Below are 24,463 nucleotides of genomic sequence, written 5' to 3' on the forward strand. Positions count from 1 at the left end.
GCGAGCGGCAGCTTCCGGCGCGGGCGCAAAAATCCTCCACGCCGCCGCGCGTCGACATGCGAAGCAGCCTCCACGCCTGACGCCGTACGCGCTCAAGCTGGAACGGCATGGCGCGTTGCGGCCGCGTACCTGAGCGTACGTCTGGTTGGGGCCGCTTACAGCGTACACTGTGTGCACCAGGCGGGTTTTGGCAGTCAGCCAAAACATGCACTCGCGGTATCTCGCACGCTGTTGACAAGCGAATAATGGAGGTGTAAGTCTGCAGCCTACAACAAAGGTTGTAGGCTGCAATCTCAGTACGCGTTAGCACTTTAGGGAGCGGCAGCCGTCCCACCCCAGCACATGCTAGACGCAAATAAAATCTAACTTCGTTGAAAACAAGCTGCCAGAGTGAAGTTCTGAAGCAGCAAAGAAATTAGAATTAGATTTGCGTACAATGCAAACTGATAGACAACCAGCAAAGGTACTGAAGCCAGCACACTCAACATGGGTCACCTTGGCCCGTTATATCTTGTGAATAAAGCAAATGAGGAAACATATAGTAGCACCCACGTTTTTGTCAACATAAGCGGACTTCCATCCAAATCTTTTTCAAAAATTGAACCCGGAGTTTTTGTTATTTCTTGAAAATAGAAAAAAAGCTTATTTATTTAACTATTTCTTTCTTCTCTTGTTTTTCATGTAAGAAGATATTTTGCATAAATGTTGCAAAGAGAACGTTCTATGTTTGACTTTTTTTCAAATTTCTGTGTGAAATAGAAAACGCATCAAGACGCATCAAAGCTGCAAAATTTTTCTGATTTGGGCCATGTTTGGAACTTTTTTACATTTTTCTTTTTTTGTGTACAGAATAAAAAAAACTAATTGAACTAATTTACTGAGCAGCGCATAAAAATGAACAAAAAAGAGTTTCGGCACAACGTTTTTAGTTTGCATTTAATTCGGCCGTGAAATCGGAAAATATTGTAGTAAGCAATTGGAGGACGCTCGCGCCGCCACCTTCAGATATGTTTCTGGCTTGCTGGGAACACTTTCAGGAATAAAATTTTCGGTTCCGTGCAATTTGAATATTCTTACATGACATATAAGAAGACAGACAAAACAAAAATATCAAGCGGACATGCATGTTTGATCTCGTGTTGCAATTGACGACGTGTGCTCCAGTTCAGCTAGCGTGACCTCGGGCGAATCCACAGGGGTCGATTCTGGGGTCATTATTTTTCCCTAATTTTAATTAAGAATATTGTTCATGAAATACCCTATAATATCGGGCTGTTAACAGACGACTTCATATCATATTACAAAAGTTGGAACCATATTGACCAAGTACACTTCAATAATTATTTCGTACATTTGGAAAGAAAGTGCGACAAATGGAAGATGAGAAAGAAAACTGGTGCAATGAAAAGTAACAGAAAGCGTATTTCATTGCGTTTCTCCTATAGTATTAATGGCTCTCCTTATACCAAATACAAATACCTTTATTTCAACATCAGGGATGTTCGGGGTGCACCCAAAAAGCCTATGACTGGCTTTACAGAGGGGCGCACCCCCGTAGAGTCAACTTTGTCACTGCGACTTTGTCAACAGTGGACAACTACAAATACTTAGCTGTAACCTTCCCGGATCTGAGATGGTATAAGCACTTATCCTACATTAAAATAAAGTCGCAGTATCGTCCGAAAGGTGAAGCATAAATCGCGATAGCAAATTAGTGGTCATATAGCTATACAAAGTAAGGAGAGTAATTTTATCCGCCGTGAACTTGCCAACATAGGCATACTAACTAAATTAACAAGTACGATGTCACGCGCGCACAAGCAAACATAACACATCTCAGAGTGAGGAAACGCGGCAGCAGCAGCGAGCGAATTGACCGTCGTGCTGCGTCTCGCATCAACGCGAACTAAGCCGCGAAAACACAGCGCGCGGCGGACGCTGTCCCAGACACAAATGGCTTTCAAGATACAGCGGCCCGGAGGCGTATTTCCAACTGCTTGTAGGTACAGCGGGGCGTGGAACTTGCGGAGACGACGGACGTTAGCGCGCATGCGCGAGTAAGAGCGGGTGCGAGAGAGGAAATGTGGGGAGTTTCGCTCCTTGAAAATACGACTCTGCCTAGGTACTACGGAGGAGTTTCTTGGCGCGCGGTGTATGCGCTTGTCCCTAGGAGTGCCGGCAGAAGTCTTGGGGCGCGGTTGTGCTGAACTTAGCATCGCAAGTTGGCGACTCGACGCAATCATATTTATTCGATCATGTTTTTACTAATGAAAACAATGTGTCATTATTTCGCATTATTGGCGGCGCCTCCAGGACACCAAAGCGGCAACGGGGACATCAAAGCTAGAAGCCGGACTGGTCCGTGGGTTGGGGCTCGCCGAGTCCTGCGCGTGCCAGAGGTGTATTAGATCGGCTGTCCGCTGCGCGGCAGCCAATTCTTTATGCGGACACCCCCTGGCACGATTCGGCCTCTGCTGCCCCAACCCACGGGCCGCCCGGCTTCCAGCTTTGATCCCCCCGCTTGGGTGCCCCGGAGATCCTGCGCCGCCTGCTTTAATATAACCTCAGGTGCTCTCCTGAGGCCTCCGTTTGCCGGTTACATGTGCCCTCCTGGAGCAGTGCTTGTAAAAAATCCGATCTATCGTCGCGACGAAAAAAGCGACCCGCGACTTATACAACACCAGTCAGAACATTGTCCCTTCAGACACAGCGATCACCAAGCGGCGTCCGCACCCACTGCCTCACCGCGCGGGCAGCCAGCGGCGGAGCGTATAAACCAACTCGACCGCACTCTGCGGCATGTCTAGGGGACAAACGAATACAACGCGCTTAAGGAACCTCTTCCGTAGTGCCTAGGCTGAGTCATATATTCAAGGAGCAAAAGCCCCCAGATTTTCTCTCTCGCGCCTGCTCTTACTCGCGCCTGCGCAGAAACGTCGAGTTCCGTCAAAAGTGCCACGCCCTGCTGTACCTACTATCAATTCTAAAAACGCGGCCCGGAGTAGAACGCTACCCCCCCCCTCCTACCCTCACTCTGGATCCTTGCGCGCGATGGAAGACGGCACACTTTCTCCCCGCTTTCCTCGCTAGCGTGCGCGAGATCGAGCCGCGATCGCCGGCTCACCCTCGCACGCTTTCACTCGCACATATAGCACACGGCGAGCGGCGACGATTTTATCGCCCTTGGAGTTTACACGGAACCTCACGGCGATGGCAGAAATGCACCTGGAGTGTCCATATAATTGCTATCGCAATAAAAATAAGACCATGTGTAAATTAAGCTACTTAAGTGTTTCCTTCCGCAGTCACCACAAGGCATTACGTTATTAGCTTATAAAAAATTTGTTCAGCCTATTCTCGAATATGTGTCTGTAGTATGGGACCCATCCACGAAGGACAATGTTGCAAAGGTTGATAGCGTTCAAAGAAAAGTCGTTAGATTTGTTTGCCTTTCTTGCAGTCAGCTAACACGTTAGTAAAAATGTCGCAGTTTCGCCCGAAAGGCGCAGCATCTATTGCGTTAGCAAATTAGTAGGCAGCTATACGAAGTAAGGATAGTAGTTTTATCGGCCGTATAAACTTGTAAGCATTCGCTTACTAAGTGAATTAACAAGCACGGTGTCAGCACGCACAAACAAGAACACATCACACTCGATGAGCGCGGACACTCGCTGTCAAAACGCCGGTGTGAACAAGCGCGGCAGCAGCAGCGAGCATTTCGTGCGGTCATGTTAATTTGAGCGATCGCCCTACGTTAGTGTGCAGGCGCGAGAAAGACAACACGAACGCCGGACCGGCGTTCATGTTGTCTTTCTCTTCTCGTCCGTGTTCAGTTGTGCGCTGGAACGATGTTTCATAATGCTAATCACCACCAACTAGCCCAGCTGTCCATACTTAGCGACATACTTTCTAGTACATTGGGCCCTTTCTCCCCTCCTCCTTTATGTGCAAACCCTTCCTCGACCCTTGTCAACCCTTTAGCAGTGACCACATGCCGTGCAAGAGAACTCACATTTGCTCTGGACCACCGTCTTGTCCTACCTGGTGTTCATCCCCTGTTTGCGCCGTGCTTCCCATCTGCCCGACATTCAAGAAGGATAATGAAGATTATGCGCTCCGAGCTGTGGCGACAGATCAGACACCTGCAGAACTGCCTGCGCACCTACTCCGCTTCGTTAGTGCCTGGATAGAATGGTGACCCACTTTTCCGAACGCTGAACCGTGAGGCTACAAGGACTTCCGAATTTTTGTGGAGCATGTGTCTTACAAATCTGTGTGCGTTGAAGAAAGCGCAAGTGCGACAGCAAGTTGCACCAAAGCAAGTTACCCGCATCGGTGAGTGTGACTTGCCTGAAAGGGTTGTTGCAGTGCTAAGCCGTGATCCTAAGTTTTGTATTGAGCCTAAAGAAGAACCGGTACGAATGCTGTCTATAGTCAGAAATGTGGCCGCGGCAGCCAGTTCAGATGAACACGAGCGATGTATAGCTGAAGGCGTAGAGTCACTGCAACATAGAGGTGCGCCTTTTGCTCCAAGATTACCTGTAAGATTCACTGTTAACTACTTGAAGAGCAAGGATCTTAACCTATTAGTTGGGGACAAAGAGGGCGGCTTTGTTGTGATGCCAAAGGTTCTGTTCCTACAGAAGGGAAATGAGGCTATCGCAAAAAACTTTGTCCCAGTGAATGTGTCGTTAGCTAAAGTGAAGAAAAAGGCTATTGCTTTATGTGAAAAGCTCAACCTAGAAAAATTAAGAAAGAGCATCAACGCTGCTGACATTGTGTCTTTGAGTGTTTTCTTTACTGTAAAGACCCACAAGGAATCTGTTCCGTTCAGGGCTATTGTCACTGAGAAGGGCTCCTGGCAGGGCATCTTGTCAAGGTATCTGCAGAAGCACCTTAGTACCATTCCGTTAGAAGACCCTTTTCTGGTAAAACATTCTACAGAGGTTATCGAATATTTTTTTGGCTGTGAAACCTCGTGTCAAAAGAGGTTTGCATTTTCTATCGATGTAGAATATTTGTTCTACTCATTGCCTCATCCTGAGCTTTTACGCGCGGTTAGAAGCCACATTGAAGACATGGCACCAGTGGCCTTCCAAAACATGACGGGGTTATCAACCGACAATTTTTTAGAGCTAATATCCTTTTATCTCTCATCCACCATTATCACTTTGAATGACAGCTGCTTTATCCAAAAAGAAGCAGTGTGCATCGGCTCTTGCCTAGCACCACTTTTAAGCGATATTTTCTTAGCAAGTATTGACAAGCGCATTCAAGCGTCCCTTTACAACGCAGGCGTGCAGAAAGTTTTTAGATATGTCGACGATTACCTCGTGGTAATGAATACCACTGATGCTCAGGATAGAGGCAATAGTATAAGCAACGTTCTCGATATTTTTGCTAGTAACGCCTTTGGAATGAAGTTCACGCACGAATTGCCGCAAGATGGTCGCATCCAGTACCTCGACTTGTGTCTTATTTTTCATGGAGCGCGTGTGTACTGGCAGTACAAGCCACGGTCGAAAAAACAAATTCTTAATTATCAATCGGCCCACTCCAAGCTCGTAAAAAGAGCTATAGCAAAAAACTGCATCCGCTCTGCTCTAGAGAAGTCATGCGAACTTCAAGTTCGTGACAGCGTCGACGCCCAGCTAAGGCGTCTGGAGAAGGCTGGGTTCCACGGAGAAATCGTGGCCTCGGTGGTAGAGAGCCAGATTCGCGAGGTAAAGGTTGGTGGGAGGCGCAGGCTGAAAAAAGACGCACGCCCGCTAAAGCGCCCTGTCGTAGTGCCCTATTGACACCAGGTTTCTCACCGCCTCAAGAAGGTTGGCGACAGGTGCGGGGTGCGTGTTGTGTTTTCAACACCGGAAAAGCTGGGACGAATGTGTCGCCTAGTAAACGAATCCCAGAAGAAGCCAGCCTGCAAAATAAAGCACACCAAAGCCCTCGTTGAATGTGACGTCGGTGTTGTGTATAGTATTCCCCTCACCTGTGGGAAATGCTATATTGGCCAAACCGGGCGCTGTCTGAATGAACGCTTGCTAGAGCATCGCAGGAATGCTACTTCACTAAGTGGCTCTGGTCATTTAGCCGACCACATTCGCCGTTGCTCGCACAAGCCAGCATGCAAGGCGTTTTTCGAACGAACACGTGTGTTGCGCAAATATAGCAATCAGAAAAACCGGGAAATTTTTGAAGCATTTTGTATCTCCAACGAAAACGATTACTGTGTCAGTGCTCCTTCTGTTGTACTCGGGAAAAAAGAACTTGATTATCCCAGGACAAACGGGTGTGTCGAATCAGCTATATAGGTAGGGCGGGAGATGAGCAAGATATTGCTACGGAACAATATATGCGATCACGAAAAGGCGAGCAGTGTGAAGACGACGACGACGATTAGAAGCTAGCGCGGGCTGTTGCCTCTTGGCCAAGCGCAGCGTATCTTCTTGTAAATATACTTGTACATAGCTTTTCGTCTGCGTCTTCCTACGTAACATATCTGGTGGAGGTGGACGTTTCCTGTACCTCATCACGGAGCTTCGCAGTGGACGGTACGCCGAGCCTTCCTTCATGGCTCCCGGCGACGACAACCCGACTCCGCCGGCTCCGACACCTGCTGCCACTTCGACGACCTACATCACTCTTCCCGCTCCCCGTGATCCTGGCGTATTCTCGGGCAAAGATGGGGAAGACGTCGATGACTGGATCAGCCTGTATGAACACGTCAGCCGCAATAACCGGTGGGACCCTACTATTATGCTCGCCAACGTAGTCTTTTACCTCGGTGGCACACCTAGAGTTTGGTATCGCACGCACGAAGATGAGCTCACCAGTTGGGATTCACTTAAGACACAGCTTCGAGACTTGTTCGGCAACCCCTACGGTCAACAACTTGCCGCGCAGAAGGCGCTTTCCGGCCGTGTGCAGACCTCAACAGAGCCCTATGTCACGTACATTCAGGACGTCTTGGCTCTGTGCCACAAAGTTGACACCCACATGACCGAGTCAGACAAGGTTGCCCGCATCCTCAAAGGCATTGCCGATGACGCCTTCAACTTGCTCGTTTGCAACAACGTAGCGACGGTGGATGCTGTTATAAAAGAGTGCCGCCGCCTGGAACTCGCTAAAAGCCGACGTATTGACCAGCAGTTTGCCCGTCGGCCCAACACCCCAGCGACATCTTCCTGTGCCGACACTCCTCGTCCCAACAACACTGCCGATGTTACCAGGATCGTCCGGCGTAAGATCGAGGCCGCCTATCCGGCTGCCTTCGACTCCAGTCACACGAACACATCTGCAGTCACGGTCTCACTGATCCAGGTAGTTGTCCGCCAAGAGTTCGAAAACATGGGTCTTCACACCATCTGCTCGGCCCATCGTCCTGATACCCGCCCGCCTTCTTCGATTCCGCCCCGTCCCGCACCTTCTTACCCACCACGTTTCCGCAACCCATCTGAATGGCGCACTGCTGACGACAAGCCCATTTGTTTCCACTGCCATCGAATCGGGCACATTTCTCGGCACTGTCGCAGTCGCTGGAGTTCCCCGACCCGGTCTACTTATACCGCCTACTCTCGCCCCCCAGGTGGCCCTTCTCGTCCCTATGCCGCACGCTCCGATAACGCCGCCGCTGATTCTCCTGCACCGAACCGCTCCTATTCTCGTTCGCCTTCGCCCCAACGACGACAATCTCGCTCTCACCAGCCCCGTCGCTCCTATTCGCCGACTCCCTTCGGACGCCGCTCCCAGCCGGAAAACTAGACGATGCAGCGCCTCGAGGTGACGCTGCATTGCTCCCTACGCCGCCAAATCCTCTACTGACGTTGCCCACTCATCTGAACCTTCTTGACGTGCAAGTCGACGGTGTTTCTGTGTCTGCACTCATAGACACTGGGGCGCATTTGTCCGTAATGAGCGTTGACCTTCGTAACCGGCTCAAGAAAATTATCACGCCCGCCACGACGCCTGTTGTCCGTGTCGCCGATGGCGGAACAGCCCCCGTAATTGGTATGTGTACCGCCCGCGTCTCCTTTGCCGATCGCTCAAGAATCGTGCTATTCACAGTCATCGCCCACTGTCCCCATGACATCATCCTCGGCTTAGACTTCCTCTCCGCACATTCTGCTCTCATCGATTGTTCCGCCAGTACTCTCCGCCTTGACCTGCCTGTTCTGGATCCTGTTGAACCACACCCCAGTCGCCTCAGTTCCGTCGACTTCGTTCGCTTGCCACCTTCGGCACTGACCTACGTTGACCTAGTGTCATCCCCACCAGTCCCCGACGGTCACTACATCGCGGCTCCTATGCAAGACGTCCTCCTTACACACGGGATCACAGTACCTCATACAGTTTTATCTATTACAGAGAATTGCGTCTGCCTGCCAGTGGTCAACTTTGGCTTGACGACACAAGTGCTGCCACGCGGGATGTCTCTGGCCCAGCTTTGCTCATTCGAGGATCACTCAGTAGCATCCATTGCAGTAGACGACACTTCATCCGATACTCCTCTACCATCGCAGTCGGCAAATTGTACCATCGCTGACTTACGGAAAATGATTGCCCCCGACTTGCCCTCCGAGCACGCTCGTGAACTCTACCGCGTTCTGTTTTCCTACCACGATATTTTTGACTTTAACGATCGTCCTTTAGCCCAAACTACAGCTGTCAAACATCGCATTAATACCGGCGATGCCCCTCCTATTCATCGCCGCCCGTATCGAGTGTCACCAGCTGAGCGTCAAGTTATTCACGCAGAAGTTCGCAAAATGCTTGCCAAGAACATTATTGAACCATCATATAGTCCATGGGCGTCACCTGTAGTACTGGTCAAAAAGAAGGATGGCTCATGGCGCTTTTGCGTGGATTATCGGCACCTTAACAGGGTTACCAAAAAGGACGTGTATCCCCTACCTCGGATTGATGACGCCCTTGACTGCCTCCACGGTGCTCGCTATTTCTCTTCTATTGACCTTCGCTCCGGCTACTGGCAGATTGCCGTGGACGATCTCGACCGCGAGAAGACTGCTTTTGTCACACCCGACGGTCTTTATCAATTCAAAGTGATGCCGTTCGGTCTATGTAACGCCCCTGCCACTTTTGAACGCATGATGGACTCCCTTCTTCACGGTTTCAAATGGTCCACGTGCCTGTGCTACTTGGACGACGTTATCGTATTCTCCCCAACGTTCGCTACGCACCTCGAGCGCCTCTCACCAGTCCTGGACGTTTTTCGTCGAGCCGGTCTGCAACTCAACGCATCGAAGTGTCAATTCGGCCGTCGCCAGATTACCGTCCTTGGACATCTCGTTGACGCGAACGCAGTGCAACCGGACCCAGGCAAGATCCATGCTGTTGCGCACTTCCCTGTTCTGAAGTGTGTCAAGGATGTGCGCAGCTTCATCGGCCTTTGTTCGTACTTCCGCCGTTTCGTGAGAAATTTCGCCGCCATAGCACGACCACTAACCGAGCTTTTGAAAAAAGACGCCCCTTTCCAGTGGGGCGATAATGAGGCCTCTGCATTCTCACATCTAATCGACATTCTCACAACGCCTCCCGTTCTGGCCCATTTCGATTCTTCTGCGCCTACCGAAGTCCGTACGGTCACGGAATTGGCGCAGTACTGGCACAACGCCAGCGTGGCCACGACCGTGTTATCGCTTACGCCAGCAGGCTCCTCTCACCCGCGGAGCGCAACTATTCCATCACTGAGCGTGAGTGTCTGGCCCTAGTTTGGGCGGTTGCGAAATTCCGCCCATGCTTATATGGCCGACCCTTTTTCGTTGTCACAGACCATCACGCGCTTTGCTGGTTATGCTCGCTGAAAGATCCTACAGGAAGACTTGGTCGCTGGGCCTTACGCCTCCAAGAATATTCGTATATTGTCACCTATAAATCTGGCCGACTACACAAGGACGCTGACTGCCTGTCTCGCTACCCGGTCGACGAGCCTGACGACGCCGACAGTAGTAGCGCCAACGGCATCTTCTCTGTGTCTGCCTTCGCTAACATCGCCGATGAGCAGTACCGAGACCTATCGCTGCGAGCACTTATAGAGCGTCTGCGCTCTACACCTACTGACGCGTCCGTTCGCCGATATGTCCTCCAGGGCGGCATTCTGTATCGAAGGAACTTCCTCTCTGACGGCTCTGATCTTCTTCTTGTCCCAAAAGGACTTCTTCTTGGGCAAGTTGGTGCTTAGATTTCCTAGGTATACTTTGTGGCGCAAAATACATTTCTGGAAAAGGGACAGAAGAAAGGGAGACAGACTGTCTCCCTTTCTTCTGTCCCTTTTCCAGAAATGTATTTTGCGCCACAAAGTATACCTAGGAAACTTCTTCTTGTCGTGCCAAAACAGCTACGACAGACTGTGCTCTTTGAGATGCATGACGCACCCACTGCAGGACATCTTGGGGTAACCCGCACGTACGACCGCGTCCGTCGCCGCTTCTATTGGCCTGGTCTCGATCGCTCCGTTCGACGCTATGTTGCTGCCTGTGATCCCTGCCAGCGTCGGAAAACACCTCAGGTGCTACCTGCCGGTTATCTCCAGCCGATCACCGTCCCTGTGGAACCGTTCTTTCGTGTTGGATTAGACCTGCTCGGTCCCTTTCCCACGTCATCCTCTGGGAACAAATGGGTAGCCGTCGCGACTGATTACGCCACCCGATACGCTATCACTCGGGCTCTCCCTACCAGTTGCGCCACTGACGTCGCGGACTTTCTCTTGCGTGACATTATCTTGCTTCATGGCGCCCCGCGACAGCTGCTTACTGACAGTGGTCGAAACTTCCTCTCGAAAGTTATCGCTGACATTGTGCGTTCCTGCTCCATTCAACACAAACTGACTACCTCATACCATCCTCAAACCAATGGCCTGACAGAGCGGTTAAACCGTACTCTTACCGATATGCTGTCCAAGTACGTTTCCAAAGACCACCACGACTGGGACATTGCCCTTCCTTACGTAACATTTGCGTACAATTCTTCCCGGCACAACACCGCCGGATTTTCTCCATTTTATCTATTGTACGGTCGCGAACCTACCTTGCCCCTAGACACGGAACTTCCTCCTGCTGCGATCTCAACAAGCCAGTATGCGCGCGACGCCATCGCCCTCGCCGACCATGCACGCCAGCTTGCCCGTGCTCGACTGACGGCCTCACAAACCACTCAGCAGTGTCAGTACAACGCCCGCCATCGTGACGCACAGTTTTCGCCTGGTGCGCTCGTGCTCCTGTGGTAGCCCTCTCGTCACGTCGGACTTTCCGAGAAGCTCCTTTCGCGATACACAGGGCCCTACCGCGTGCTCCGCCAGGTGACGCCTGTGACTTACGAAATTGCTCCTGTGGGTTCAACCTCGTCTTCTCCTCTGGCATCTAGTGATGTCGTGCATGTCAGTAGGCTCAAGGCCTACTACACTGCTTCCGAGTCCGATCTTTAGTCGCTCCGGGACGGCGCTTTTGCAGCCGGGGGTAGTGCTACGGAACAATATATGCGATCACGAAAAGGCGAGCAGTGTGAAGACGATGACGACGATTAGAAGCTAGCGCGGGCTGTTGCCTCTTGGCCAAGCGCAGCGTATCTTCTTGTAAATGTACTTGTACATAGCTTTTCGTCTGCGTCTTCCTACGTAACAATATTGTACCGAGTGATGTACTTTTTGATTTACTTTTCACTTTTTGCTTTTATTCCTTTCTTCTTTTGGTTTGACATTTCTGATGACTGTTGCCTAGACCAAGGAAATATTTTTGGGTGGTCCTGCGCACTAGCAGCCCCCCCTCCCTTCCCCTGTGTGCATAAAGCCCTGTTATCCATGAATAAAATTCAGTTGAAGTCCGGCGTTCGTGTTGTCTTTCTCTTCTCGTCCGTGTTCAATTGTGCGCTGGAATGATGTTTCATAATGCTAGTAAGGGCGGGCACCAGAGTGAAAATCTGGGTGCTTTTGCTCCTTGAATATGCGACTCTGCCTAGGCACTACGGAGGAGGTTTGTTAGCGCGCGCTGTATGCGTTTGTCCCTAGGCGTGCCGGCATTGCGTAGTGGGGTCGAGCTTGTTTACGCTCGGACGCTGGCTGCCGGCGCGGTGAAATAGGTGAAGCAGCGGGCACTAACCCGCCATTAGGCGACCGCTGTGTCAAACAGACTGTCTCGCACCTGCGGCGCTCGTGCTATGCAATTCAGTCGTGCCGGACTATAGCTTTCTCGCGCCTTACGGCGATGTACCATGGAAATAACATTACAGATGTTTCCGTGGAAGCAGTAGGGACCGTAGTAGAGGCCGGGCCGCGTGTATTGAAAATCTAGAAGTCAGAGCGCCTTAGCAACTGCGTTTGAACGCACGTGGCTGAAAGGCTACCGGTGACGCTCGACGCCCAAGCTAGTACTATGAGAATACGTCGTCCTACCCTAACGCCCCTTACGCTAACCTAACCTAGCCTAACGTTAACCTTTGCAAACGTAGCCGAGGAGAAAAGACAATAATCCTCACGGCGTAACCTCTGCGAGAATACGCCGCGCCATCCTAACGCCTTTTACGCTAACATAACCTAAGGTAGGAGGTGCAGCGGTGGCGTAGAGGTAGAGCATTCGCCTCGCGTGCAAGAGGACCGTGGTTCGAATCCCGGTGCCGCGCAATTTTCCACCGGATTATACAAAAATAATCCGCGTGTTGATAAAATTGCATAAACAGGCCTGCAGTGCGGCCTGGTCCCGGTGACCAGAACCGGTAACGTACTCCCTCACCAGAGCAGGATTGGCCAATCTGGTGCAGTACTTGGCCACAACCTCCTATATGAATACAACAATCAAACCCCGGCCCCTCAGTCCCCAGCAGCTGCGAAGCAACTGACCACGGCGGCGGTCAGAACTGTGACGCAGCAGAGGGTGCTAAGAATCCCTGGATCCGGACAGGCCGCCATTGGAATCTGAGCCTGGCAACGCTTAATGCTAGAACGTTATCTAGTGAGGCGAGTCTAGCAGTGCTATTGGAGGAATTAGGGGGCAGTAAATGGGAAATAATATAAGGCTCGGTGAAGTTAGGGCAAATGAAGCATATACAGTGCTAAAAAGTGGGCACGTCCTGTGCTACCGGGGCTTAACAGAGAGACGAGAAGTAGGAGTCGGATTCCTGATTAAAAAGGATATAGCTGGATATAAGAGACAAAGCCGGCACTATCATTACTAATATGGATGAGATAGTTCAAGTGGCTGAGGAGTTCTATTGAGATTTGTACAGTACCAGTGGCACCCATGACGATAATGGAACAGAGGATAGTCTAGAGGAATTTGAAATCACACATGTAACGCCGGAGGAAGTAAACAAAGCCTTGGGAGCTTGGCAGCTGGGGAGGATCAGGTAACACCAGATTTGTTGGAGGATGGTGGGCAGATTGTTCTAGAAAAACTGGCCACCCTCTATATGCAATGCCTCATGACTTCGAGCGTACCGGAATCTTGGAAGAACGCTAACATAATCCTAATCCATAAGAAATTTAAGGGGACACCAATGACTTGAAAAATTATAGACCGATCAGCTTACTGTCCGTTGCCTACAAAGTATTTACTAAGGTAATCGCCAACAGAATCAGGAACACCTTAGACTTCTGACAACCAAAGGAGCAGGCAGGATTCCGTAAAGGCTACTCAACAATAGACCATATTCACATTATCAGGTGACAGAGAAATGCGCGGAATATAACCAACTCTTATATATAGCTTTCATTGATTACGAGAAAGCGTTCGATTCAGTCGAAACCTCAGCAGTCATGGAGGCATTACGGAATCAGGGTGTAGATGAGCCGTATGTAAAATACTGAAAGATATCTATAGCGACTCCACAGCCACCGTAGTCCTCCAGAAAGAAACAAAATCCCAATAAAGAAAGGCGTCAGGTAGGGGGATACGATCTCTCCATTGATATTCACAACGTGTTTACAGGAGGTATTTAGAGACCTGGATTGGGAAGAATTGGGGATAAGAGTTAATGGAGAATACGTTAGTAACTTGCGATTCGCTGATGATATTGCCTTGCTTAGTAACTCAGGAGACCATTTGCAATGCATGCTCACTGACCTGGAGAGGCAAAGCAGAAGGGTGGGTCTAAAAATTAATCTGCAGAAAACTAAAGTAATGTTTAACAGCTTCGGAAGACAACAGCAGTTTACGCACTGGAAGTGGTAAGGGAATACATCTACTTAAGGCAGGTAGTGACCGCGGATCCGGATCATGAGACTGAAATAATCAGAAGAATAAGAATGGGCTGGGGTGCGTTTGGCAGGCATTCTCAGATCATGAACAGCAGGTTGCCTTTATCCCTCAAGAGAAAAGTGTATAACAGCTGTGTCTTACCAGTACTCACCTACGGGGCAGAAACCTGGAGGCTTACGAAAAGGGTTCTACTTAAATTGAGGACGACGCAACGAGCTATGGAAAGAAGAATGATGGGTGTAACGTTAAGGGATAAGAAAAGAGCAGATTTGGTGAGGGAACAAACGCGAGTTAATGACATCTTAGTCGAAATCAAGAAAAAGAAATGGGCATGGGCAGGACATGTAACGAGGAGGGAAGATAACCGATGGTCATTAAGGGTTACGGACTGGATTCCAAGGGAAGGGAAGCGTAGCAGGGGGCGGCAGAAAGTTAGGTGGGCGGATGAGATTAAGAAGTTTGCAGGGACGACATAGCCACAATTAGTACATGACCGGGTAGTTGGAGAAGTATGGGAGAGGCCTTTGCCCTGCAGTGGGCGTAACCAGGCTGATGATGATGATGAACCTAAGGTAACCTAAACCTGACCTAAGGTGGGCGAGACGCAAAGCCAATAATCTTTACGGCGCGACATCAGGCAGTGGCGTTTAACCGCGGTTGCTAAGGCGCTGTTCATTTTCACTCAAAGGGGACCACTAAAAAAATATGCAGATCCCACGCACTGTGGGAATCGATGTAAGCGAAGCTTTCCGTGCTGGATGCTTTGATTGACGATGATTAGGGGTGATGTTGACGGCTAAAGCTTAATTTCTTCAACGTTTTGTCTAACATGAGAGTGGTGACTTGATGTTAAACGTTACCTTGCGTGTACCAGTGCTGTTTGTCTACGTACAGTACATAGCACACACAGGGAGAGGTGTTTTCTTCAGGCGTTGTTGTGCGCCATATTTCATAACATCCGAGAGGGTTGAGAATAGTCATTGCCTCACATGGCACATCGCATTCTGGCAGTATTAAACTGGAATTGGATTATGGGGCTGTACGTGCCAAAACCACAATCGGATTATGAGGCACGCCGTAGTGGCGGATTCCGGATTAATATTGACACCGTGATGTTCTTTAACGTGTCCCAAAATCTAAGTTCACGTGCGTTTTCTATTTTGCCCCCGTCGAAATGCGGCTGCCGCGGTTGGGATCAAATCCACCGCCTCTAGCAATGCCATAGCCGCAAAGCTAGCGCGGCGGGCACAGAAGTGTTGATTTGACGGTCGACCGCTTCCGTAGTGTCGCCTGGACCCTGTGGTGCGCTTTAAGTAATGCGGCTCTGCTTATGCACGCCCTGCGTAGTTTGTCCGCTTGACATATTTGTATGGTGTTTATTTTTCAGAAATAGCAGCAACGTACTGTACCGTACCTTGAGCTTATCCAGTTTTCCCGCAACCGCTGTCGTATAGTGGTCGGGTTTCTTTGCCTTCTCACGTCACCCCCCCCCCCCCTTGTATGGTGCTGCTTGTATGGGAACCGCCTCTTCTCCTCCCTCCTTCCTACAGTTCATGAACATCGGGGTGACGTGAGAAGGCAAGGTTGCGGGGAAACTGGATAAGCTTAAGTTTAAGGTACGGTACAGTAAGTTTCTGCTATTTCTGAAAAATGAACACCATGCAAATACGTCAAACGGTCAAACTACCAACAAACCTTCGACTGGGGCTGGTTGGTATGGCATCGTTCTGCTTGCTGCGCTATACTGCTTATACGAAGGACAAAAACGAGACAGACACACATGTGCGCAAACTTTCAACTGTTTATCATTCACTAGCGCACGTCAAATATATACACAAAGGGTGACTGTAACTAAAAAGAAAACGAGATGAAAGACGAAAGAGAAGCCAATCTACGCACATCTTTGACAATGACAAGCATGGTTTGATCTAACATCCGTCTATGAATTTAAAAGCTGCTTCTCCCAGCGCCACAGAAGGTGTGCTAACGCGGTCTCCCGAGTCATTTTTGCGCATAAAATACGCTTCCAAAATTTCACGTGCTTTTTTAGATCTGCATCTAGCCAACGCCTTGGTTTCTTTGAATCGCGGCCGCATCGTGCGCAATGCGTCGCCAAATGTCCTGGTGACTGTAGCATTTTTGTTGCATGCGTGTGTTCTCTTAGCCTAATATTAATACATCTGCCTGTCTGGCCTATGAATGAATTTGGTTTCAAAGTGTTTTTTTCAGCTCCTTTAAAGATGAAAGGCTTATCTAAAAAATTAAATGACCAAACAAAATCTGACAAAAACAAATGCAAAATAAAGCACGCAAAAGAAAACAGATTTTTGGATTGTGTAGACAACCTTGCGTACAAGATACCTTTCACGTGTGGAAAATCTACTAGCAATTGTAAATACGCCGCCACCCGCCGCGGTGGCATAGCAGTTAAGGTGTTGCGCTGCTAAGCACGAGGTCGCGAGATCCAAACCCAGCCGCATTTCGATATGGGCGAAATGTAAGAACGCCCGTGTCCCTTGCATTGGAGGCAGGTTAAAGATACCCTGGTTGTCAAAATTAATCCGGAGTCCCCCACTACGGCGTGCCTCATAACCAAATCGTGGTTTCGGCACGTATTTACTCCAACCGGGTCGTCTGCTATGCTGCTACATTGACCCTCACAACTAAAGCACCTCCATCCACTACTCAGAACGAGTAGCAGCATAGGAGGCGACAGAGTACACGGCAGCATGTCAAAACATCTGCATGTCCTGCTCACACGTGACCACTTTCCGAATCATAACACAGTAGCCTCCAGAGACGAAATTGGCTGTAGAAAAGCCATCGTACATTATTTAGGTCGCTCTGAGGTCGCTCTTTGTGTCAGGGGGCTAGATGTCCAGGACCTACATTTAATGCAAACAAGTCAAAATTGTCAGTACTTATTCCTTGAAGTCTTTTTCTTTTATTGCGAAGCAATACTACTTTAGGTCGCACTTCAGCCCGTTCCGTGGCGAGGCGGTGGTAGGCACCATTGACCTTTAGCGTCACCTTGCTGCGTGACGTCACACCACGTGACCTAGAGTGACGTCACATAAATAACGTCATTTCATAAATAAAAACATCTTGTAAGCTGGGCTGGTGGGAATCGTACCAGGGTCTCCGGAGTGTGAAACGGAGACGCTACCACTCAGCCACGAGTTCGCTACTTCAAAACGGGACAAAATCGCCTCTAGTGAATGCGGTGTTGCCTTAGAAACTTGCCGTAGAAAGTTATACTGCGGTATAAATCGGTAATTATGACCACGTAACTTACAGAAGTCGCAGTTTCACGAGTAGCGAAGTACCTTTCCACTACATTTCTTGTGCGCTCTGCGCACACGCAGAGCCATCTTGGGGCAAACACAGAAGACACCCTCCTCGCAATGTACGGAGCTGCCCCGACACGTGACGCACCACTCGCCCCATGATCGCGTCCGCCTTCATGGCGCGTTGGGGCCCGGCTATCTTTGCCGATCGCGACGTTTGGCTGGCGTCGCGCGTTTGAGTAGGCGGTGCGAACGGGGTGCGATAACGCTATCGCGTTCCACTCTTGAAGGCGGCCTAACTCCCGAACAAGGCAGCTCGGCAGAATGCAAAGAGGAAGCATCAGCGAGCTACGGAGACGGAAGAACGAGAAGAACGACTTTCTAAGCGGCGTGCCCAGGCTCGGCGACACACTATTGCTTCGCAATCACCAGGCTTAACCAAGTTAAGCCACGGCCGTATTTTTTTTTTTTTTTCACATCTTTCAGATTATTGTGATGCAGTGCCACGTTCTACGCATGTCAGAAACGTACATTGTAAACAAAATTTATACAAGTGCATATCGCTGGCTTCATGCTTTTCAACTTCAGCCAGACTTTTTGTAATGTCTTTTCGATGCCGTGTCATTATATACATTTTTCTACTCGCGCTCCTGCTCAGCTTTAAGGCGAGTAGTGCTGCGCAAACAAATAATATCGTTAAATAGTGCCAAACGAATGTTTCCATTCTTTCAGTACCATCATATCGCTTATCATTTTTGACTGTGGCATAGTTCCATTTTCACGACGTCGGTGCTCACATAGGTGCCTGGACGCTAAAAGCGAATCGCTTTTCTTCACAAATGAGTCTTCGTTCTACGGAAACAGGATCGAGCGCGCTACAAATTGACGCACATGTGTGGTCTTTTTTTTTCATATTTTGCAGGCTTGCTTTACAGCACAAAAAAAAAAAGCACCTAAGTTCATTCAGTGGTGCCTAGCTGGTTTTCCACCAACATTGTGAGGATTATAGCCGGGCAGGCTCCACTACCACTAGTTTGCCCCACCGCACGCTTTTGTTTTTCGTTGCTGCTTCGGCATTTCTTCACTAATATTCAACATGCTGACCAACACGTTGCTAAATAATTATATTCTGGGGTCTTGCGAGCCATAACTACTATCCGATTATGATGCACGCCGCGGCTGGGATCGAACCCACGACCGCGTGCCTAGCAGCGCAAGCTATGTCATAATGCAGACACCAAATCAGGCGTCAGCGAGATGTCGAAGCAGCGATACCGGAAGACGGGGGCGTTATGCGATGCTAGTGCACGACTATCTAAATATATGCAAGAAATATATACCTCTGGTGTCACTTTCCATTCTGCAGGACTGGCTAAGACCGGGCACATACCCAGTCGCCGAAGAATGGGGCACCGCAAATATAAAAAAGATCAAAGCTGCCACTCAATATCTGCAATTCCCTCTGTGCGCTCTAGATACGAGCTGACATATGAACGTTCCATGTCGTGATTTATTTGATTACGCTCATTTGCACTATGCCAACGGGCAGTGCTATTTAAACACGATTTGCTGGAGCCTGGCGCAGACGCCTATCAGGCAAAAAAAAAAAAAAAAACGTACGTTGGGCTGGTAAATTATTTTAAAGTGAAACTTTCTTTGCCTAACTTCGGGTGACCTTGCCGTTTTGAAAAAAAAAAAAACTTTATTCAAGCTTAGTGAAGCACCCAGTTACAGAAACTATAGCACAAAACAACCCAAATATAGAAGTGTCCAAATAAATTACCCCTGCCACCTCTACATCCCAAGCAGCGAAAACACGAGGCTCAAGCAAAACGTTTGATTTGGTTTATTTGGCGGAAGAGTTGGGTTATTAGAGGCAAAAATGGACAAATGTTCATTTCAAAAGTTGCACCTAACCTGAAGCTCCAGTATGTATGACGTCCTTGGTTCCAATATCTTTCCTATTGGGCCACTTCTCATGGAAAAAAATTATTGAAACTCACTAGATTGAGTCTGGCTGCTTGAGGATGCAACGCTATGTCAGGGCTTACACAAAAAGAGCAGACTCGCACCAATCCTCTGTAATCCATTGCTGTGAATGATACAGCACAGAACTATTCAAAACTTGCTCCAACAAAATTTAAATACATTGCCAGCACAGTTTGAACCTATCTCAGTCATGCATGGGGATTGTTCTCTTGTTTGCTTAATGGAAATGAGGGTAGAGTTACTTGTGTGATGTCAGTTTGTCTATATCCTCTGATAAGATGCACTTCCATGAATTAAAAAATATGCCAATGCTAAAACGTCACTTGCTTATGGCACAATATGGCCTTGTTCTACATGGCAGTTTTAATTCATACACACAAAATGCGACAACACTAATATACAATTTTATTTGGATGTCAGAAGGCAGCATTGCAAATACAAATCAAAGTTCGTCAATGAAGCTGCTCTGGCATGCATCAGGAATGGCCAAAGACTAACAAAGATACCATTAGAGCAGTGGCTTTTCTTTTGACGACACTACAGTACAAATATTAACAGGATTCAATGGCTACATGGATATAGCAACAAAACTGGCACTAATATCCTTACTGTACAGTCATGCTCCAATAAAACGGCAGTCACCAGGTAAAATAAAAAATTTCAACACAAGCACTAACATACAGAAAGTCTACTTTCCACAGTGTGCAATGCCCAAGAGCCGCTAGCCTATTATACAAGTCATTGTAACCAAGGATATCAAGGTACAATGATCCATATGGTACTCATGAAATAGACCTATCACTGATGAGATGCTTTCACATCATGGCAGTTTCACCACCACAATATGCACCGAGTCACAGTCACTGTTCAGTTCTTTTCTTCTTTCTTCTCAGCGCTCTCTTGGCTGCTACTGTCACTGGAGCCTGAAGACTCAGAACTGGCCCTCTCTGATGCCATCTGCAATGTGCATCATTTTGAACACATGGTATCAGAGCACAACTTCAATTCCACAATTCCAAAAAATTACAGGCAGAACAAGCATGAGGAAGAGATTAACATTTCTGTCACACTCAATCACATGGTTCCTTGACAATGTAAAGCCTTTGTAAAGCAGGTACTTTAAAATTAAAATGAAATTATGGGGTTTTATGTGCCTAAATGTAAATCTAAGTGCACTGGTGTTTTCGTATTTCGCCCCCATCGAAATGCAGCCACCATGGCCGGGATTCGATCCCGCAACCTCGTGCTTAGCAGCTTAACACCATAGCCACTGAGCAACCACGGCGGGTAAAGCACATACTCTGCGTGTGCATTTGTGCAGTGAAATGGCTTTGCAGAGGCAGTCCATACGACCTTGTGTTCTTCAGCTCGCAGTTTTTTACTCTGCTGCCAATGCAGGCTACCCGTTTGTGTAAGGCATGCAAGGTCTAGGCTGTGCTCAAGGATGAGCTCATCTTTGAAGAATCAGCTTCTTGAAGAAGTTCACAAATGTGGGAAAAGTGCAGCCCTTACACAGAACTCGGCAATATACAACTAATTATTTCAATTGAAATGCTGCACCTGCAGAAAAGCTATCAATGTCAAGCATATACAGTAGCTCTCTGCCAGATAATCTAACGAAAACAGCTTGCAACAGCCGAATTTCCTTTCTTTCATTTTAGATGGCAATACCAGTACATTTTATAAAATTCATTGCATTAAAATGCACGTGACATGCAGAAATGGTATAATTAGGTAACAGCTGGGCCAATTTGAATGAAATTTGTTGCACTCAACACTTTTTTTATTCTAGTGCTGTACGGTGTTCAGAGTTAAATATTTCCGTAAATACTCGTCACAATTGGAGAATGTTTTTTTTTTTTTTTTTTTAATAGACAGCTTTCACCACATTCAGAGCACAGCGCAGCAGCCTTGTTGGTACCAAGATGACAGTTGTCCTTGCGGCTTTTCCACTGTACTTTGGGTTCATGGCAACATTGACTACAATGCTACAGACAATGCCATTGTAGATTCTTCCCAATAAATTTTAGGGTAAGTTGAAGAATGCATCTCCTAAACCCCACTTCTATTGTAGAATATTTTTATTCTCGCCTGCGTAGCTTTTGATTCATAGTACAGATGTGACATGCTGCTTACCATAGTTGCCTTTAAACCCGCTTAGGTATACTACTTCCGACATGTTTAGCAGCAGCAGTGGCATAGTGAAACTCATCATGAAATTAGTCCATTAATAATTATATGTCTCTGAATTATTTTAGAGCCAGGTACACTATGATCTTACACAAAAGAAATAGCAAATCAGTATTCTAGCCCTGATCGCATTCAAGTTTTGATACAAAGGTGTCCAGAATTATTTGTCAGTAGGTGTCTACCGTACTTATTACTTTATAAAGCAGTCATGATTATAAGGCAAGGTGGTACATCAGCTTGAATCCCATGAAGAGTGAAGCATTTTGTACTATCAATGTAAATTGAAACACAAACAACTTCAAACAGACCAGAAAGTAGTTTGTTGGTTCTGGGTTCAATACCTTGTCACATTGGCGTGAACTAAAGTATGGCATGCACCTTTGGGGTACACAATATTCAGTTGCAGGATAAGGAATGGCACAGTGCTGCTTTTTCATAGTTTCATATCCAATGTCTTCTAGTTATCAGCTCCAATCACACTTCGATATACGATAACAGTACAGTCCATACGTTACGAAGGATCCCCATACAACATACTTTTGGATATAACAGACCACACTGTTTGCTTAGTTTGGTCTACCAATATTATTCCTGTAATGAATTCCACCTATAACAGACCTGGATATAATAGACTAGCACAAAAGACAAAATCTGACAGATTTTGTCTAGACAAGGCATATATAATTTATTTTGCTGCAGTGATATGTGCTTGTGAGCAGTGCACTGCACACTTTTTGTGGCAGCACCAATAAGGACATATAATGGCTGCCCGAAGCCCATGAACTGATATGGAAGCAATACCTTTGCATTAATACCGTATTTAATATAATCTAGGTTGATAACTTTTTAAAAATAATCATACCAAATACAGCGCATAGCTAGCGCCATCTAGAAAAAGTATCGCAGCCGCTACTAGCTGTGCCAGTAGCAAATTAAGTACACGAGCAATGTCATTATGTTGACCTGTGTCATATCGGCGTGCAGCGTGGCGTTATCGTAGTGGAACCAAATAGGCGATGCCACTAAGCTGCCACTTTCAAATGAAAAGCTGTGCTAGCTGCAGAGGCATTGTCAAACGTTCAAGCCGGGCGGTACTGGAATGATAAGCAGGAAAAATGCCTGTTGTTAGAGGGGCAACGGGAGACGCTTTTTGCGTGTGCCGGCCGCAACGAGGAGATGACAATGATAAGGAAGATAGCGACGTAGAATGGGCTCGGCATGTTCATGTTCAATAAAGGCTGTTTTCATTTTGCGAACAATGTTCTCGCTTTTTTTGTTCGGCCTACCTCCGAGGCAATTCTTTTCGCCTCTCGCGCTCTCTCTGGTTTTGACTTTCAGGGGTCGGCTTAGAATCGGGGCCGGCCTAGATTTGAGCAAATACGATAATTGTTTGGTGTCAGTGAATAAATGTATGCTTGTCAAGACGCGACGGCTTGTCCAACAGGTCGCTTCATTAGTAGTGTCCCTGTAGGAAATTACACTGCCCCTTTCGCAAATAGTAATACCATTATTAAAGTGCAATGAATGTACACGACAGCCACACAACCTGTGGCTAACATATTTGAAAACACTCTTCAAATGTTTACTTCACTTACCTTCTTATATGCCATTTCGAAAAGTTTGAGAGAGGCTTGTTGAAGATCATTTGTGGCCTGCTTTATAGATTCGGCCGATTCCTTGTCCTTGTTGCTAAGAATCTCTCGTACCTTAGTGATCTTTTCTTTCAACTTGTTGCACTGCAACAAAAAATATCAATTTCATTATGCCCTCCTTCCAAACAAAACTTTATTTCCTCAATAATACTGAGTATATGTTACCATCTAGCTATATGTTTAAATGAAAACATCCTTGTGTTTACCCACAGTTCCAAAACACCTCCCCTGGGCAAATCCACTAGCCCGGCATACAGCAGCACTGTATGCAGGACTCATTAGAGAGACGCATGCATTCAATTCAACCTCATGTAAAGTACAAGATTTTAGGAAGGAACACATGCTACCACAATGCAAGTTCTTTAGCTTCCCGTTTACTAATAGCTCCAGTATTTAGCAATGTTCAGACTAGTGTAACAGCAGCCACACCTTCCAATTTAAATAAAAAGTTCTCGAAACAGTATTATTAGAGTTCACCAATGCATCTTGAAGTTTACCCCAGCTTTAAGTCATCAAGTGAAAACAGTCATCCTTGGGTGAGAAAGCAGAAATTTGTGGTTATTACAGCATAGTCATATACAGTAAAACCTTGTTAATTCGGATTTCATGGGACCTAACTGAGTGTCAAATTACAGAGAGTATCAAGAAAAACAAACGCTAGCTACATCAACACACTTTTACCTACTCAACGAATCAGTAAATCCCATTTCTAGTTTGCACAAAAGCAGTGCGGAAGCTGCAATTCTCTTTATCTCGTGAAATGACAAGCGCTTACAGCGGCGAAGCCCTTGCGACTTCCTTCACCACGCGGCCGCGGCGTGAGTCATCCGAGACATGCTTTTAAACTGCATGCACGTCCCAATTATTTTTTAGCCAATGAGCTGACCATTAACACATCAGTCCATCACAATGTAGCCAGTGCTCTTTATCCTCCACAGCTTTGCACAGAATTAAAACGGAACTACTGCCTGCCACAACCGCAGTTATGAAGGCACACGGCCGACGCAGTGTTATGTGCGGCAGTAAACTCAAGAATAAAGGTTTTAAAGGCACAGATAGGGACGAAGCATTCCGGTGTTGCTATCATTCATGTACGATTTCCGCTTATTGTACGATTTTCGTGATACGGACTCTGCCACTT

General features: G+C 47.6%; 1 protein-coding gene across 1 annotated transcript in view; it reads right to left on the reverse strand.

Annotated features, from left to right (window-relative positions):
• Positions 1-19,862: 19,862 nt before the first annotated feature.
• Hsc70-5 (Heat shock protein 70 cognate 5) overlaps positions 19,863-24,463 on the reverse strand; it is a 79,196-nt gene continuing 74,595 nt past the window's right edge. Inside the window, exons 14-15 of the mRNA XM_050193492.3 lie at positions 23,266-23,406; positions 19,863-20,437 (exon numbers count right to left, since the gene is read on the reverse strand). Of these exons, the coding sequence (XP_050049449.1) occupies positions 20,348-20,437; positions 23,266-23,406 (231 nt within the window). The 3' untranslated portion in view covers positions 19,863-20,347. The remainder of the gene's footprint in view (positions 20,438-23,265; positions 23,407-24,463) is intronic.

The sequence above is a fragment of the Dermacentor andersoni genome, chromosome 1 (genome assembly GCF_023375885.2).
Source record: "Dermacentor andersoni chromosome 1, qqDerAnde1_hic_scaffold, whole genome shotgun sequence".
NCBI lineage: Eukaryota > Metazoa > Arthropoda > Arachnida > Ixodida > Ixodidae > Dermacentor > Dermacentor andersoni.